General features: G+C 43.7%; 1 protein-coding gene across 1 annotated transcript in view; it reads left to right on the top strand.

Moving 5' to 3' along the window:
- Positions 1-14,028, top strand: part of rab40c (RAB40c, member RAS oncogene family) — a 28,981-nt gene that overhangs the window by 1,326 nt on the left and 13,627 nt on the right. Inside the window, exon 2 of the mRNA XM_072368934.1 lies at positions 10,592-10,652. Coding sequence (XP_072225035.1) covers positions 10,592-10,652 — 61 coding nt within the window. The remainder of the gene's footprint in view (positions 1-10,591; positions 10,653-14,028) is intronic.

The following is a 14,028-nucleotide window of genomic DNA, read 5'->3' as shown; positions in this document are numbered from 1 at the left end:
GAGTCATTCTGCCATGAATGTATACTATATGCATTGTTGTTGTGTTACTGGAGAATGTCGCTCTCTGAACAATGCTCTTCTTTGACCTCTGAGTCTAACACATGATGCTCCTTTTATTTCCAAACAACCTTTCAAAGTATATTTACATTCGATAGCTGCAGTTCTCTCTCGGCTCAGGTCGTCTCTCCTGAACTGTGGGAAGGTTAGATCACCTTCGTCTCTCACTGCTTTTCGCTGCTGCAGCAAAGCTGCAAACGTCACGTTTTTCAGGAAATAGATGCAGAGATTTACTGAAACACGTTCAAACATTAATGTAAAAACAGAGTTTTTTATCAGTTCTCAGCAGCTTTAAAGTGAATATCTGGTCTGAGCTCCTTTATTCTCCAACACAGCCTGAACCCTCTGAGACCAGCTTTCTGTCATTTCTTTAAGGAGTCTTCAGGAATAGTTCTCCAGGCTTCTTGAAGGACATCCCAAAGCTCTTCTTTGGATGTGGGCTGCCTTTTGTTCCGTTCTCTGTCAGATGATCCCACACTGCTTCAATAATGTTGAGGTCCGGGCTCTGGGGAGGATTCATCCCTCCATAAGACCTGTTGCCACTGATTTTCAGTCCACTTCTTGTGTCATTTGGCACAGCTCAGCCTTTTCTCCCTGTTTCCCTTCCTTAAGAACGGCTTCTTGACAGCCACCCTTCCATGGAGACCATTTCTGATGAGGCTTGGGCCAACAGTAGATGGATCAGCTGAAGGTCCAGATGCATCTCTCAGGTCCTGTCAGGTCACAGCTGGATTTTTTCCTCTTTCTTAAGGACATCACTTTCAGATCCTGTTCATCTGCTGTAGATAGTTTTTTAGGCCTGACACTTCTTCTTTTGTCCTCCACTTGTCCAGTTTCCTCAAATGTTTTAAGGACACACTGCACACCATGCTGAGATATGCCAAGTTTTCAGCTAATAGCTCTTTGGGAATCACCTTGTTGCTGCAGAAATCCTATTTTCTGTCTGTCAAACTGTGTTTTCTTTGCTGTTTTTCATAGATGCAGCTAAAGAAATGGGAACAAATGATGTGTCTTTGTGACAGGCTGCTGGTAACAAAGTGCCTAAAAATGTTCAGGTACAAGAACTGGACTTAAAATGAGTGAAAAAGCAGAAAATGTCCAAAGAAAAACTCAGAAAAACCTTCAGAAACGCTGGATAACTATTGATGAAGACTGCTTTAAAATATTACAGGAAAGTCTGGATGTTTGGAAGGAAAATATAAAGAAATGAGACTCATAAACGGCGTATAAACGTTACTGTTTATTAACACATTAGGAGGAGCTCTTCTATTTCATGCCGAACAGAATAATATAATAATAACAGAATCCTTGTCAGTGGCTTGATTTTATATAAAAACTTAAACTAAACTTTAGTTTGATTTATATCCATGAAAATCATGTTTTTGTTGTTAAACCTGAGCTGCTGAAACATCAGATAAAAAACCTGCATGATGGTTTCTTTTTCCTGCTTTATAAGTCGGGTTTATGAACCACTCATTAATTTTCAGGCCCTGACTTGTATAATGAAGAAGCTTCTGATGGGTGACACACCTGCGCCGGAGGTAAACAACACCTGGGGGCTGTTCCATATTCAGGCTCACAGAGATCATTTACCTCTTTATTTCTGTACAGTCTGACACTTTTTAACTCCTTTTGTATTCAGCTTTTCCTTGGAGCTCCTGCAGCTTCAGTCCTTTGTTTACTTCAGAGTCTCTCTGAGCTGCAGCTTCTGCTTTTATATCCATATTTTCATCTGCTCCCATTTGTTTGGCCTGAATTTCTAATTTCTTTGGCAAAATGACAGATTGTAATAAGAAAGCTGTAACTTCAGTCGGCCTGGAGGGAAAAGGGATATTTTCAGCTGCTTGTTATTAAGCTAACCAATGTGTGGCTGTCATTAGGGTTTCCAAACAGTTCCGGTTCATAAACGGTACGTAAATCGGTTCTTTTAAGAAAAGAAAATCATCCAGAGTCCACAGTGGAAAAAGAAAGGAGGTCTTTGACCACAGATTTTCGGTAACTTGGCGTTCTTTGCCCGGATGAAATGAGTCACAGCTGTAGCTGGAAAGCCCAAAATATAAATATAAATTTGACGTATTTCGTACCAACTTCGAAGGAATCCGATAACTGAAAAATGTAAACCACGAATTTTTTCGATGATCGCATTTCCTCAGAGCGTTTGAACATAAACATGAAACATTAAAATGTTCTGATTGGTCAGATTTTTACAGTTAAGTAAACATGCTCACTGATTGGCTGTTGAACCCACCAATGGGTGAATCTGTCTGAGATGCTGCGTTTGTGGACCAAGAATAAGCTCTGTAAATCTCAGAATCCACCGCATACACAGCAGACGTCTTCTGTCCATATAAATTGATGTAAAAATAGTTTCTTTATGTGATTTTATTGCTGAAAATTCAATACATTTAAAGAATAATAGTCAGATCATTCTGGTGAAGTTGTGCTGCGTTTGGTAAACATTTTTTAAGTGGTATGTAGAGGCAAAACATGGGTTTAGACCCGAGGGTTAAGATGTGACCTTTTCAACATCGACAGCCACCTTGACGCCATCTTGAAGTGCTTCAGTTGTCAGGCTTTATGTCAACATTAGCAACTCAGGTAAGGGCCGAGAGAGCCGGTGTCATTCAGTTTTTCTCAGCAACAAATGTGGTAAAATCTTCGTGTCATTCGAACATTCAGGTCGGTTCATCCATGAGACGTTCAAGGTTCAGGCAGCCGATTGGAGGCACACCAGATTGGGCATCTCTAACTTTTACCTCGGTGTTGTGTTACGTCCATTTAGTTTAATATGTTACATTTAATTTGTTGAGGCCTGAAAATAGTTCAAGTTTAATTGAAAATGTCTTGTAAAATACCATAAAGCTTTACTGTAGGTTCACAAGCAATTAGGGACAAACTTACTGATCAGAAGATGCTCCGAACCTTTGACCTCATCGTGATATCAGACTCAGACCTTTGAATATAAAGTTTGAGAACATCTGGAGAACAATGTACTCGGAGGTCCTGATACTAATCACCTAAAACGATGAGAAACATACAGCACGAGATCCACGATTGTGATTGGTCATCCAGGGCCAAGTTCACACTCCTGGTGTCCTGAACAGGCACGGTACCCACAACCGTAGCCGTTACCATCCTCAGAGGACCCAGATCCTCCACTCCCGATCCACATGATGGATCTTCTGCAGGCCCAACTGACCCAGAACCCGGCCCAGAATCCGCAATGGTCTCTAAACCATCCAACACAGAAGCAGGAGAAGACTGGGGTGCAACATCACCATCCAGCGCAGCTGAATCCTCAACATCAGTCCCTCCAGTCAACGCTGACCGGACACCCACACTCTGGTGCTATAGTCTGACGAGTCCTCCGACACATCCACTGATGCTCCTTCCACATCCAAATCATCCGATTCCGACAGGGATGAAATCTCCAGAAGCTAGATCACACAATGGGAGAAAATTCACTGCATTAATCAGGTTGTGGTGAACCACTTTCTCCTGACCTGTGGAAGGGTTCTGGATCCTGAAGGTGTGACTGCCTTCATGTATCCCAGTGTAACCACATTCTCCCAACGGTCAGCGAGACTCTGACACTGAGGGATGGCTCATAGGGTTGAGGCGAGCTTTTGTCATTGTTTAGCCTTAAATAAACTAAAATATACACCGGAAATGTTGAACTTGCTCCAGGCAACGAGCTCAGTCTGTACGAATCATGCTTTCCAAGACATACCGACACGCTTTGCTTAAAGGGGAACTCCGGTATTTTAAAACCTTATTTCTGGCATGAAATACGTTCATCTACTCACTGAGAACAGTTTGGTGAAAGTCGGCGTCCTTCAGAAGATATTTAGATAACTGGAGATCCATATAACGGAGTGAACGGGGCTTAGAGGATGCAGCCTCTAAATAAGGCATTATCTGTCTTTATTTCACCAATACTTTAAGAAGAATGAATGAATGAACGTGTGCTATAGCTCTGTTAGCTCATAGCTGCTGTTATGTGGCTACTTGCAGCTATAGGAGAGATAAAGGAGGGATTTCTACACAGGCACTCTACTGGGACCACTTCATCCACACGCCCCCCTGCAGCACAGTTTATCCACTCCGGTAAGAACGTCCATCTTACTCAAAGTCGTCAAAATCTGATAAATATCCTGCCATGTTGCACAAAACTATCAGCAGCAAACTCAGCGTGAAGTTAGCCGACTGTCACAGAGCACGGAGTGAATAAACTGTGCTGCAGGGGGGCGTGTGGATGAAGTGGTCCCAGTAGAGTGCCTGTGTAGAAATCTCAAACTGATATAATTGATATGAGTTACTTTCTAATCTACATTAAACAACAGTTCTTGGTAATATTGGCCTTTAAATACGCCCTGTTTGTCACAGACTGGAAGCAGCCATTGAATAAAACGCTTTAAATGAACTAATTAGCCTTAATTTCTCCGGTTTAAATCACAGTGGTCAGATGGACAGGTGCTGAAAGGTAAACCCTGCAGATGTTTGGAGATGAGTCATGACTTTTGGCAACAGCAGCAGATGTTTATGAAAAATGCATCAGTCAGCAGAATGAGGCGTTTATCTGATGAATGCTGCCCTTTGGTGTTTGGCAGCAGGGTGGAGGCCCTCGCTCAGCTGGTGCATTTACTGCAGCTGAAGGTGTTAAAGGCGGTGAACTGAACAGGCTGAATAATGGACAGGATGACTCTCGAACTGACCCAGTTTTGCCAGCATGTGTGAGTCTGATGACCCAGTCTGAGCGTTCAGATTTGACAAACACCTTTGAATAAACGCGGATCCGCATTGTTTAGTGTTTAAAGTCTTTCCAACGACTCAAAATCCGCAGCGCTGCTCTGCCAGAGCGTGAGCCAGCCCTGCTCCTGAACACCACCCACAAGAGGAAGCGAGAAAATGATCAGAAGGCTTCAAGCAGCTTCATTAAATATGGAGGGGGGGCAGGCAGCTGAACACACTCAGACGGGGATGTTTGTGCAGCCAGAAGCTTTGCTATTGATTTCCATCCCTTTGGCAAAGAGAGGTTAGTGAGTAGGGAAGAGCTTCAGAGGACGCTGAATATTTCAGGAGGAGAAAATCAGAACAGGAGGGCAGATTTTGATTGGATAACGCTGTCCAGTGACTAATCTGCCATATTTCCTCTTTGGTGATTAGTGCTTTTGTTCTCCTCTGATCATTAACATGGAGGCTTTTTTGATGGATTTAGGTCTGGAGATAACTTTGGAACAAACCAAGAACAGATTTATGAATAAGAATATTCCAGTCAATTGAAATTTGAATCGTAAACCTTTATTAAACAAATTAAACACAGATCGAGTGACTTTCTCCATCCCAGAGCAGTCCTGTGTGTTGTTTTTCAGTATTTCTCAGCATCACATCACGATAGGATCTCGTCTCGTTGACAGAACAGGCCGTTTGTTGTCAGAAACCAGCGACAGATCCTCGCCAAGATGATTCCTCTTCGTTGCGTTAAGGGTTCGGATTTCACGGCCGGCTGATGATAGACGTCAGATAAGAGCCGCTGATACGAAGGGAAGCCAATTAAAATGCGAGAACAGCCTGAAAAGACACTTCTCAGTGCATCTGCTTGACAAGCGAAGCTCTTAAATCTTATTTTGTTCGGCGCAGGCTTACAATCCAATGTTCCCCAGGGGTCGACTTGGCAGGGTGGTCCATTGTTTAGTCGTAGCGGTGCATTGGCTCATTTCTCGGCAGCATATCCTCACGCAGCAGTCATTACTGGAAGCACGCCAGCTCATAGATAACCGACTGTACTGCCCTGATGGTGTGACAAAGAACTGGGGGTGGATGAGAAGCTGAATGAGGCCTAATCCTCCTCAAAGATGCTCAGACTGCCTGAACGTGAATGAAAAACTCTCATCTCCTTGCTCCTGAGGGTGTGATGGATTTATTGTTGCTGCACCATAAATCTGCTCCAGAACTGGTCTGAATCTGGTGCTCTGAGGTTTTTATAACAGCTGTATAATAGAGCCGCACTGTAAGGTACTCTTATCTTTTACAGACTACTACATTGGACCAGTCTGCCCATCTGAAGCTTTCATAATGTCTCCTCCAGACTCTAGAGCAGGGATACCCACATCTGGTCCTCGAGGGCTGCTGTCCTGCAGGTTTCACCTGAGCCATCCCTAACTATAAGCTTTATCAGAAAGGAAAGTTTCAGCCTGATCTTAAAGGTAGAGAGGGTGTCTGCTTCCTGAAGCCAAACTGGCAGCTGGTTCCACAGAGAGGGGCCTGATAACTGAAGGCTCTGCCTCCCATTCTGCTTTTAGGGGCCTGATAACTGAAGGCTCTGCCTCCCGTTCTGCTTTTAGGGGCCTGATAACTGAAGGCTCTGCCTCCCATTCTGCTTTTAGGGGCCTGATAACTGAAGGCTCTGCCTCACATTCTGCTTTTAGGGGCCTGATAACTGAAGGCTCTGCCTCCCATTCTGCTTTTAGGGGCCTGATAACTGAAGGCTCTGCCTCCCATTCTGCTTTTAGGGGCCTGATAACTGAAGGCTCTGCCTCCCATTCTGCTTTTAGGGGCCTGATAACTGAAGGCTCTGCCTCCCATTCTGCTTTTAGGGGCCTGATAACTGAAGGCTCTGCCTCCCATTCTGCTTTTAGGGGCCTGATAACTGAAGGCTCTGCCTCACATTCTGCTTTTAGGGGCCTGATAACTGAAGGCTCTGCCTCCCATTCTGCTTTTAGGGGCCTGATAACTGAAGGCTCTGCCTCCCATTCTGCTTTTAGGGGCCTGATAACTGAAGGCTCTGCCTCCCATTCTGCTTTTAGGGGCCTGATAACTGAAGGCTCTGCCTCCCATTCTGCTTTTAGGGGCCTGATAACTGAAGGCTCTGCCTCCCATTCTGCTTTTAGGGGCCTGATAACTGAAGGCTCTGCCTCCCATTCTGCTTTTAGAAACTCTGGGAACCACAAGGAAACCTGCAGCCTGAGAGCAAAGTGCTCTGTTGGGGAAATATCCAACTGTGAGATCTTTAAGATGTGATGGAGCTCGGTCATTAAGAGCTTTATATGTGAGGAGAAGAATCTTAAATTCTATTCTGAATCTAACAGGGAGCCAATGAAGAGAAGCTAAAACTGGAGAAACATGATCTCTGCTGTTAGATCTCAGCAGAACTCTGGCTGCTTTCTTTCTCTAAGATGTGATGGAGCTCGATGATGGAGATCAAGGCGTTGTGTTCAGATGGTTCCCAGGGTCCCAATTAAAAGACTAAAATATAAAAAAACTTTACCTCTTCAAGATGGAGGAGAAGGGCCAAAGATGTAGAAGTTTTGCTTCTACTCAGGACTTTAAACAACTCCAGAACCAGAACCTTTAAGTTCCCTGAAAGAAGTCCCTGAAGGTAAAAGTACTGGATCCCTTCAGGTTAAACTTCAGCTCAAAGTGAACCATTTCCAGTCATTTAATTCTTAGATTAGCCCTAAAATGAGAGTTTTCTGCAGTACGGTGGATCACTCGTAACATAAATACTAAATAATATGTTCACTACATCTGGAGAGTGAAACCATACCAGGAAGTATGATGTGATGCTAACCAGGATAAAGTTCCAGCTGCATTAAATGACTAAAACACATGTGTATAAGGTGATAATAAATCGTTTTAACGCCAAACTTCACTACTTTTCTTATCCCAGTCATTCTCTCAGGGGTTTCTGTTAGCTCAGATTCATCAGAGCTCTTTATCTACGCCTTTTTCTATCACCACTGCAGAGTTTTATTGACTAAAGAAGCCAGACATTAGCTCAGAGTTAAATCAACACCTCCCAGAAACGAAGCACTCATTTTCAGCTCTTTGTGCTTCCAAGAAGACTCGAAGTCAGCCGACTCCCAGAATAGAAGCAGCAGTTCTCAGCGAAGACATCAGAGAAGCAATTGATTATCTGGCCTATCTAAGTGAGCACTGGCAGAAAGAGGAGAGGAAGCACTCGGTACGCAGCGTTGCACTCACTCCAATTCAATTAAGCCGCCCTGAGCTCAGCACTTCAGCTCCGCTGCAGCTTTGCACTGCCTGGAAATTGGAAGAAATTGCTAATGTTGTTAGCCGGCTGCTGCTACCCATCAGAGCCTGATGCAGTCGTGTTTGAGAGAGGTTTCCAACAATGTTCCCGTCTGAGTGAATTTACAGCGCCGTCTGCAGCTGTCACTTCCTCTAAAACTGCTCATTTATCTCCTAAAACAGTTGGTTTATTTGATCCTTTTCAAGTATCAGGTTTTAAAAATGAGGGAATGGTGTTATTTGTCTGGGAAAGAATTGGATTTAATCCTTGTTTTTGATGTGTAGATATTACCAAACATCAGCAGCTTGATGATTAAGTCGAACACAGATTTACACAAGTGGGAACCTTGTAAAAAGATAAACATCTCGGCGGCGGTTGCCAGCTCTGGTTGTTCGGTGGTTCACCTGTTTGGCCTCAGGTGAAAGCAGCAGGAACATGTCCGGACGTGGAGCAGGTGGCAGCAGAGCAGTCAGACAGGTTTGTCAGGGATCAGCAACCCTCATGCTGGCAGTCTGTGTTTTGTGGGTTTTAAATGACTCACAGTTTGACTTTGAGGACGTCGGTTTGAGAAAAATCAGGTTGAAGTGGATCAGCTTCTGCTTAAATTTGGTTTATTCTCTTTTTTTTTTAGCTGCAAAAAGATGCAGCCAGTTGAGGTCTTATGGGTTTTCATCTAAAGCCGCCTTCTGCTGAAAGTTTGACCTTCGAGATCCTCAGAGGATGAATCCTCCTGTTTTATGAGGTTTGTTGTCGCTGACCAAACGGCTGCAGAACTGTTGATGCTAAACTCCCACAGTGCACTTTACAGCTGACAAACCTCCACATGGTGGTAGTGTTGCTGTTGGTCCCCTTTTTTTCTCAATTTGACACAATTTTCTGAGGTCTTCTTGACATGTATGAGGCAGGGTTGTTGGTTTAAGTACAGTTCCTCTGTCAGCCATGGTGCTCAACCCTGCTCTTTTTGATGGGTCAGCAGCTCCACCTCCAGTGTAGCTTCTAAGTTAGCAGCAGATTGGGGCGGCTGTAGTTCAGGAGGAAGAGCAGTCAACTCCCGGTTAGACTTCCAAGGACATGTCGAAGCGTCCTTGGAACGCCAAGACTTGTTGGTGCCACGTTGCCTACCGATAGCCTACTGATATCCCACAGATATCCTACCGAAATCCTACAGATATCCTACCGAAATCCTACAGATATCCTACCGAAATCCTACTGATATCCTACCGATAGCCTACCGAAATTCTACCGATATCCCACTAATATCCTACCGAAATCCTACTGAAATCCTACCGATATCCTACCGATATCCTACTGATATCCTACCGAAATCCTACTGATATCCTACCGAAATCCTACCGATATCCCACTAATATCCTACTGATATCCTACTGAAATCCTACCGATATCCCACTAATATCCTACTGATATCCTACTGAAATCCTACCGATATCCCACTAATATCCTACTGATATCCTACTGAAATCCTACCGATATCCCACTAATATCCTACTGAAATCCTACCGATATCCTACCGAAATCCTACCGATATCCTACTGATATCCTACCGAAATCCTACAGATAGCCAACCGAAATCCTACCGATATCCTAACGATATCCTACTGATATCCTACCGATATCCTACCGATATCCTACTGATATCCTACCGAAATCCTACAGATAGCCAACCGAAATCCTAACGATATCCTAACGATATCCTACTGATATCCTACCGAAATCCTACCGATATCCTACTGATATCCTACCGATAGGCTCCCGATGTGTCCATCGGTCTATGAATGTGTGAATGCTTAGAAGGACTTAGTACTTAGGACTAAGACGTGCTTTATGAGTGTGTGAATGAATGTGTGAACGTGGTCTTGTCAACTACACTAAGAAAGCTCCATACAAGCACAGTCCATTCACCAGATGCTAGCAAACAATTCTTTCTCATCAACAATAATGGACCGCGGTCACGTTCAGGGACATGTGCACAAGGTTTTAATTAGTGTCTTTAAACTTAAGGCATTAATTATCTCACCTTATTGCAGGTAACACACATTTTAAGCTGCAGTATGAATAGATGACTAGAAATCCTTCTGAACCGGTCTCCGCGGCGATAATAGATGGATAGAAACTGAAAAAAAACACATGTTAAATGATACAAAGAGCAGAGTTTTAGTTTTCTGTCATCGAAGTCGCTCCTGGTTCATAACTGTCTATTAAAAATGTTGTAATGTTGAATCAACCAGGTGTTTAACTTTATTAACAACAGTTATTCTGACACACAATGTCTGGACACGTTTTACCGCCACATTACCCACAATGCCCCTGTCTTCTGCTTGTAGAGTGATTTTAATGAGTGTTTTTGCATCAGATTTAACCAGTTTAATCGTGATTTAGTCTTTATTCTGTGAGTTGTGGTGCATTTAGTTCAGAACCATCCTCCCTCGGTCTGTGTTGTTACTGATGTTTGCCTAATGGCTGCTTCTGTCTGTCTTTGTGCAGGAATCGACTATAAAACCACCACCATCCTTTTGGACGGGAGGAGAGTGAAGCTGGAGCTTTGGTAAGCAACGCTGCAAAAGACGAGGAAGCTTTATTTCTTCTCTTTTAAGAAATCGCTTCAGTAAAGCTGGAGGTATGAAATGGGGGCTGCGAATTTGGAGATTTATATCTTAAACTTTGGATGAATTCATCTGGAAATGAGGGATAAGAACTCAGAAGCTCCATCTTTACTCCCACAGTCATGCGTCACCATCATGGCTCATTCACCCACATCTGGGGAATGTATTTGCATCCTCTTTCAATTCTAAGAGGTCCTAAAATTCAGTTAATTAACACATATTACACTGTGTCATTATTTATTGAACAAAAACTGAGTTAACGAAAGCAGCTGCAGCATTCAGGTGTGTTTTAACACGATGCCAAGGAGGAAAGACACCAGCAATGATCTCAGAGAAGCAGCTGCTGCTGCCATCAGTCTGGGAAGGGTTATAAGGCCATTTCCAAACTATCTGGAGTCCATCGTTCTACAGAGAGAAAGATTATTCACAAGTGGAAAACATTCAGGACAGCTGTCAATCTTCCCAGGAGTGGACGTCCCAGCAAGTTCACCCCAAGGTGAAGAAGCCCAGAGCTACATCTCAGACTCTACAGGCCTCAGTTAGCATGTTAAAGGTTAAAGGTCACCCCAAGGTGAAAAAGCCCAGAGCTACATCTCAGACTCTACAGGCCTCAGTTAGCAGGTTAAAGGTTAAAGGTCATGACAGCACAGTTAGAAAAAGACTGAACAAGGACGGCTTGTTTGGAAGGGCTGCAGGAGAAAGCCTCTTCTCTCTAAAAAGAACATGGCAGCACAGCTTAGGTTTGCAAAGCTGCATCTGAACAAAGCTCAAGACTTCTGGAACAATGTCCTTTGGACAGACCAGAGCAAAGTGGAGATGTTTGGTCCTAATGCACAGCAGCACGTTTGGAGGAAACCAAACACAGCATATCAGCACAAACACCTCATACCAGCTGTCAAGCACGGTGGTGGAGGGCTGATGATCTGGGCTGGTTCTGCAGCCACAGGACCTGGGCACCTTGCAGTCATTGAGTCCACCATGAACTCCTCTGGATACCAAAGTATTCTACAGCAGCAGATCTACAGCAGAATGTGTGAAAAAGAAAAGAATCAAGGTGTTGCAATGGTCCAGTCAGAGTCCAGACCTCAGCCTGACTGAAATGCTGTGGTGGGACCTTAAGAGAGCTGTGCAGAAACCAAAGCTGCAAACCTCAATGAGCTGAAGCAGCGCTGGAGAGAAGAGGGCCGAGATTCCTCCAGAACCATGAGAGAGACTGATAACGTCCCACAGGAAACCATCACTGCAGCTCACTGCTGCTGGATCAGGGGTTCACTTAGTTTCTCACTCGTTTTGCTCCATAAATAATGACTCAGTGTAACATGTTGTGTGTCGCTCACCTGAGGCTGTTTCTTCTTTCTCACCCTAAATCTTTGGTTTGCTTCCCTTCAGCATCCAAACCGCGCAGTTATGGGAACATTTTCTCATGTTTTAAATCACAGTGATGGTGGTTTTCAACCTGGCTGCTCCTACAGACTGTGGCTCTGTTTGCTTCTCCAGTGAAGAAATGCATCTAAACAGTGGCTCCTGCTTCCAGAGGAACTAAAACAAATGGATTTTATAAGTATATCCGCGGTTTTATGTGAATAAAGCCACGAATCCTGAGTGTAAAGCAACGGTTCTGACCTGATCGTGACGAGACTTGATTGATTAGATACTTTTTGTGATAGAAACAGTTTGTCTTTGAGGTTTTCTCTGCTGTACCATGAGCTGAAAGTTTCACTTTGACACAGAAAAAAGGGTCAAATTTCTGTCTTTTTGCCACCGGACACATTTCTGTGGTTGAGTCCAGCCTCTTTGTTGTGTGCATAAACTCTGCTTCTGTTTACTTTCATACTTAAAGACCGAGACCGGGTTTTTTGAGTCCTAAATGGCCTTTTTGCAGGAATAAAACCCATTTTCACTGCGACACGGAGCAGATCCTCATCCTTAGTGCTCAGCTCATGTGGGCTTCATGTTGTGACGCAGTGTGTGTTCGGCAGTGAGGACACACTGCAGTGCGAGGCCAGCCCTGTTTGGTGGAAGTAGGCCAAGGAATTCAGCTCCTCGGGGGAGAACCAACGCCTCGGCTTCCCTGTGGGGAGCCAAGCTTGAAGTTTGAAGCAGCTCATGATGCAGAATCTTGTTAATTTCTGCTGCCTCAGTGTTGATTTACGGCTTAAATATGAGTTTCATCCTCTTGTTGCTCTCAGGTAGAACTTAAAGGACAAGTCCAGCTTTTTTATGATAATTATTGTCATCAAATCTCATGATGAGACACTCAATCCAGATTAATCCCTGATCATTTCTTTATGTTAGAAAAAGCGCATTTAAGGATATTAATGCAGCAAAGAACCCATTTTCCAAGCCAGTTTGAACTGGCTTAGAGAGCAAAACACAGCAGAAATGATAGATGAAGTCGTATGTCGGTAGGTTTTTACAGCCAGGAGGTGGTGAAACGTCTGGTTTTAGGCATTTAATCTCTCACAAGGAGTCCGTTCTGGAAAAAGTAAGAAGAATCAGGTGTGTGTTTGAGCTCAGAGTCGGTGGGAAAAAATGTTAAAACATTAAAGGAGACGTTCTGTCCTTTTTTTTAACAGTTTGACACAATTTTCTGAGGTCTTATTGAGATGTTTGAGACACGATTTGGTCAAAATACCTGTTGGTTTATGCGCAGTGACTCTCTGTCTCAGCCCTGTTCTCACAGCTGTTTAAGGGGTGCTTGGAGAAGGCTCAACTGTAAGTTAGCAGTTAGCTGTAAGCTAGCAGAAGATGCTAGCAAACGATCCTTTCTCTTCAACAGTAATGGACCAAGCCGGAGATGTGCACAGCGTAACTCGTAGTAATGCATGTGAACCGTTAATTACTGCGTTTAAACATTTTGGATATATTAACCTCATTAAACAGTTGTACCTGGAGACCTCCATCTTTATCAGAAACATGCCGATAATGTAACGTTAACACACCTTATCCACACAGCTGCAGGTTGTCTGAGTTACAGAACAGAACCGTTCAACTAGAAAGCTTCAGCTAACAAAGTAATATGGGAACAATAATGTTCATCTTTCAGAAAGGAGCAGCAGTAACTCCTCAGAAGTTGGTGTACGTCATCTTCATTAGCTAAGCTGTTAGCGTTAGCTGTTAGCGTTAGCTGCTGCTAAAGGAAGAAATAAATCAGTAAATAAACCATGAGGAGTTATTTCTCAGATGCTTCCATTTCCCTGCTCTGAAGTTCAGGCTCTGAGAGTTGGAACTGATCCTCTTTGTGGCTCAGTTCCTTCAGTCCAGCGTTGAACTGGACCAAGTTGTTAAAACAGTGGGATGAAAAGTGTTTGCTGCACA

Source organism: Leuresthes tenuis, unplaced genomic scaffold (genome assembly GCF_036924035.1).
Source record: "Leuresthes tenuis unplaced genomic scaffold, fLeuTen1.0.hap1 SCAF_17, whole genome shotgun sequence".
In the NCBI taxonomy this organism is placed as follows: Eukaryota; Metazoa; Chordata; class Actinopteri; order Atheriniformes; family Atherinopsidae; genus Leuresthes; species Leuresthes tenuis.
This window is presented reverse-complemented; position numbering and strand designations above follow the sequence as displayed.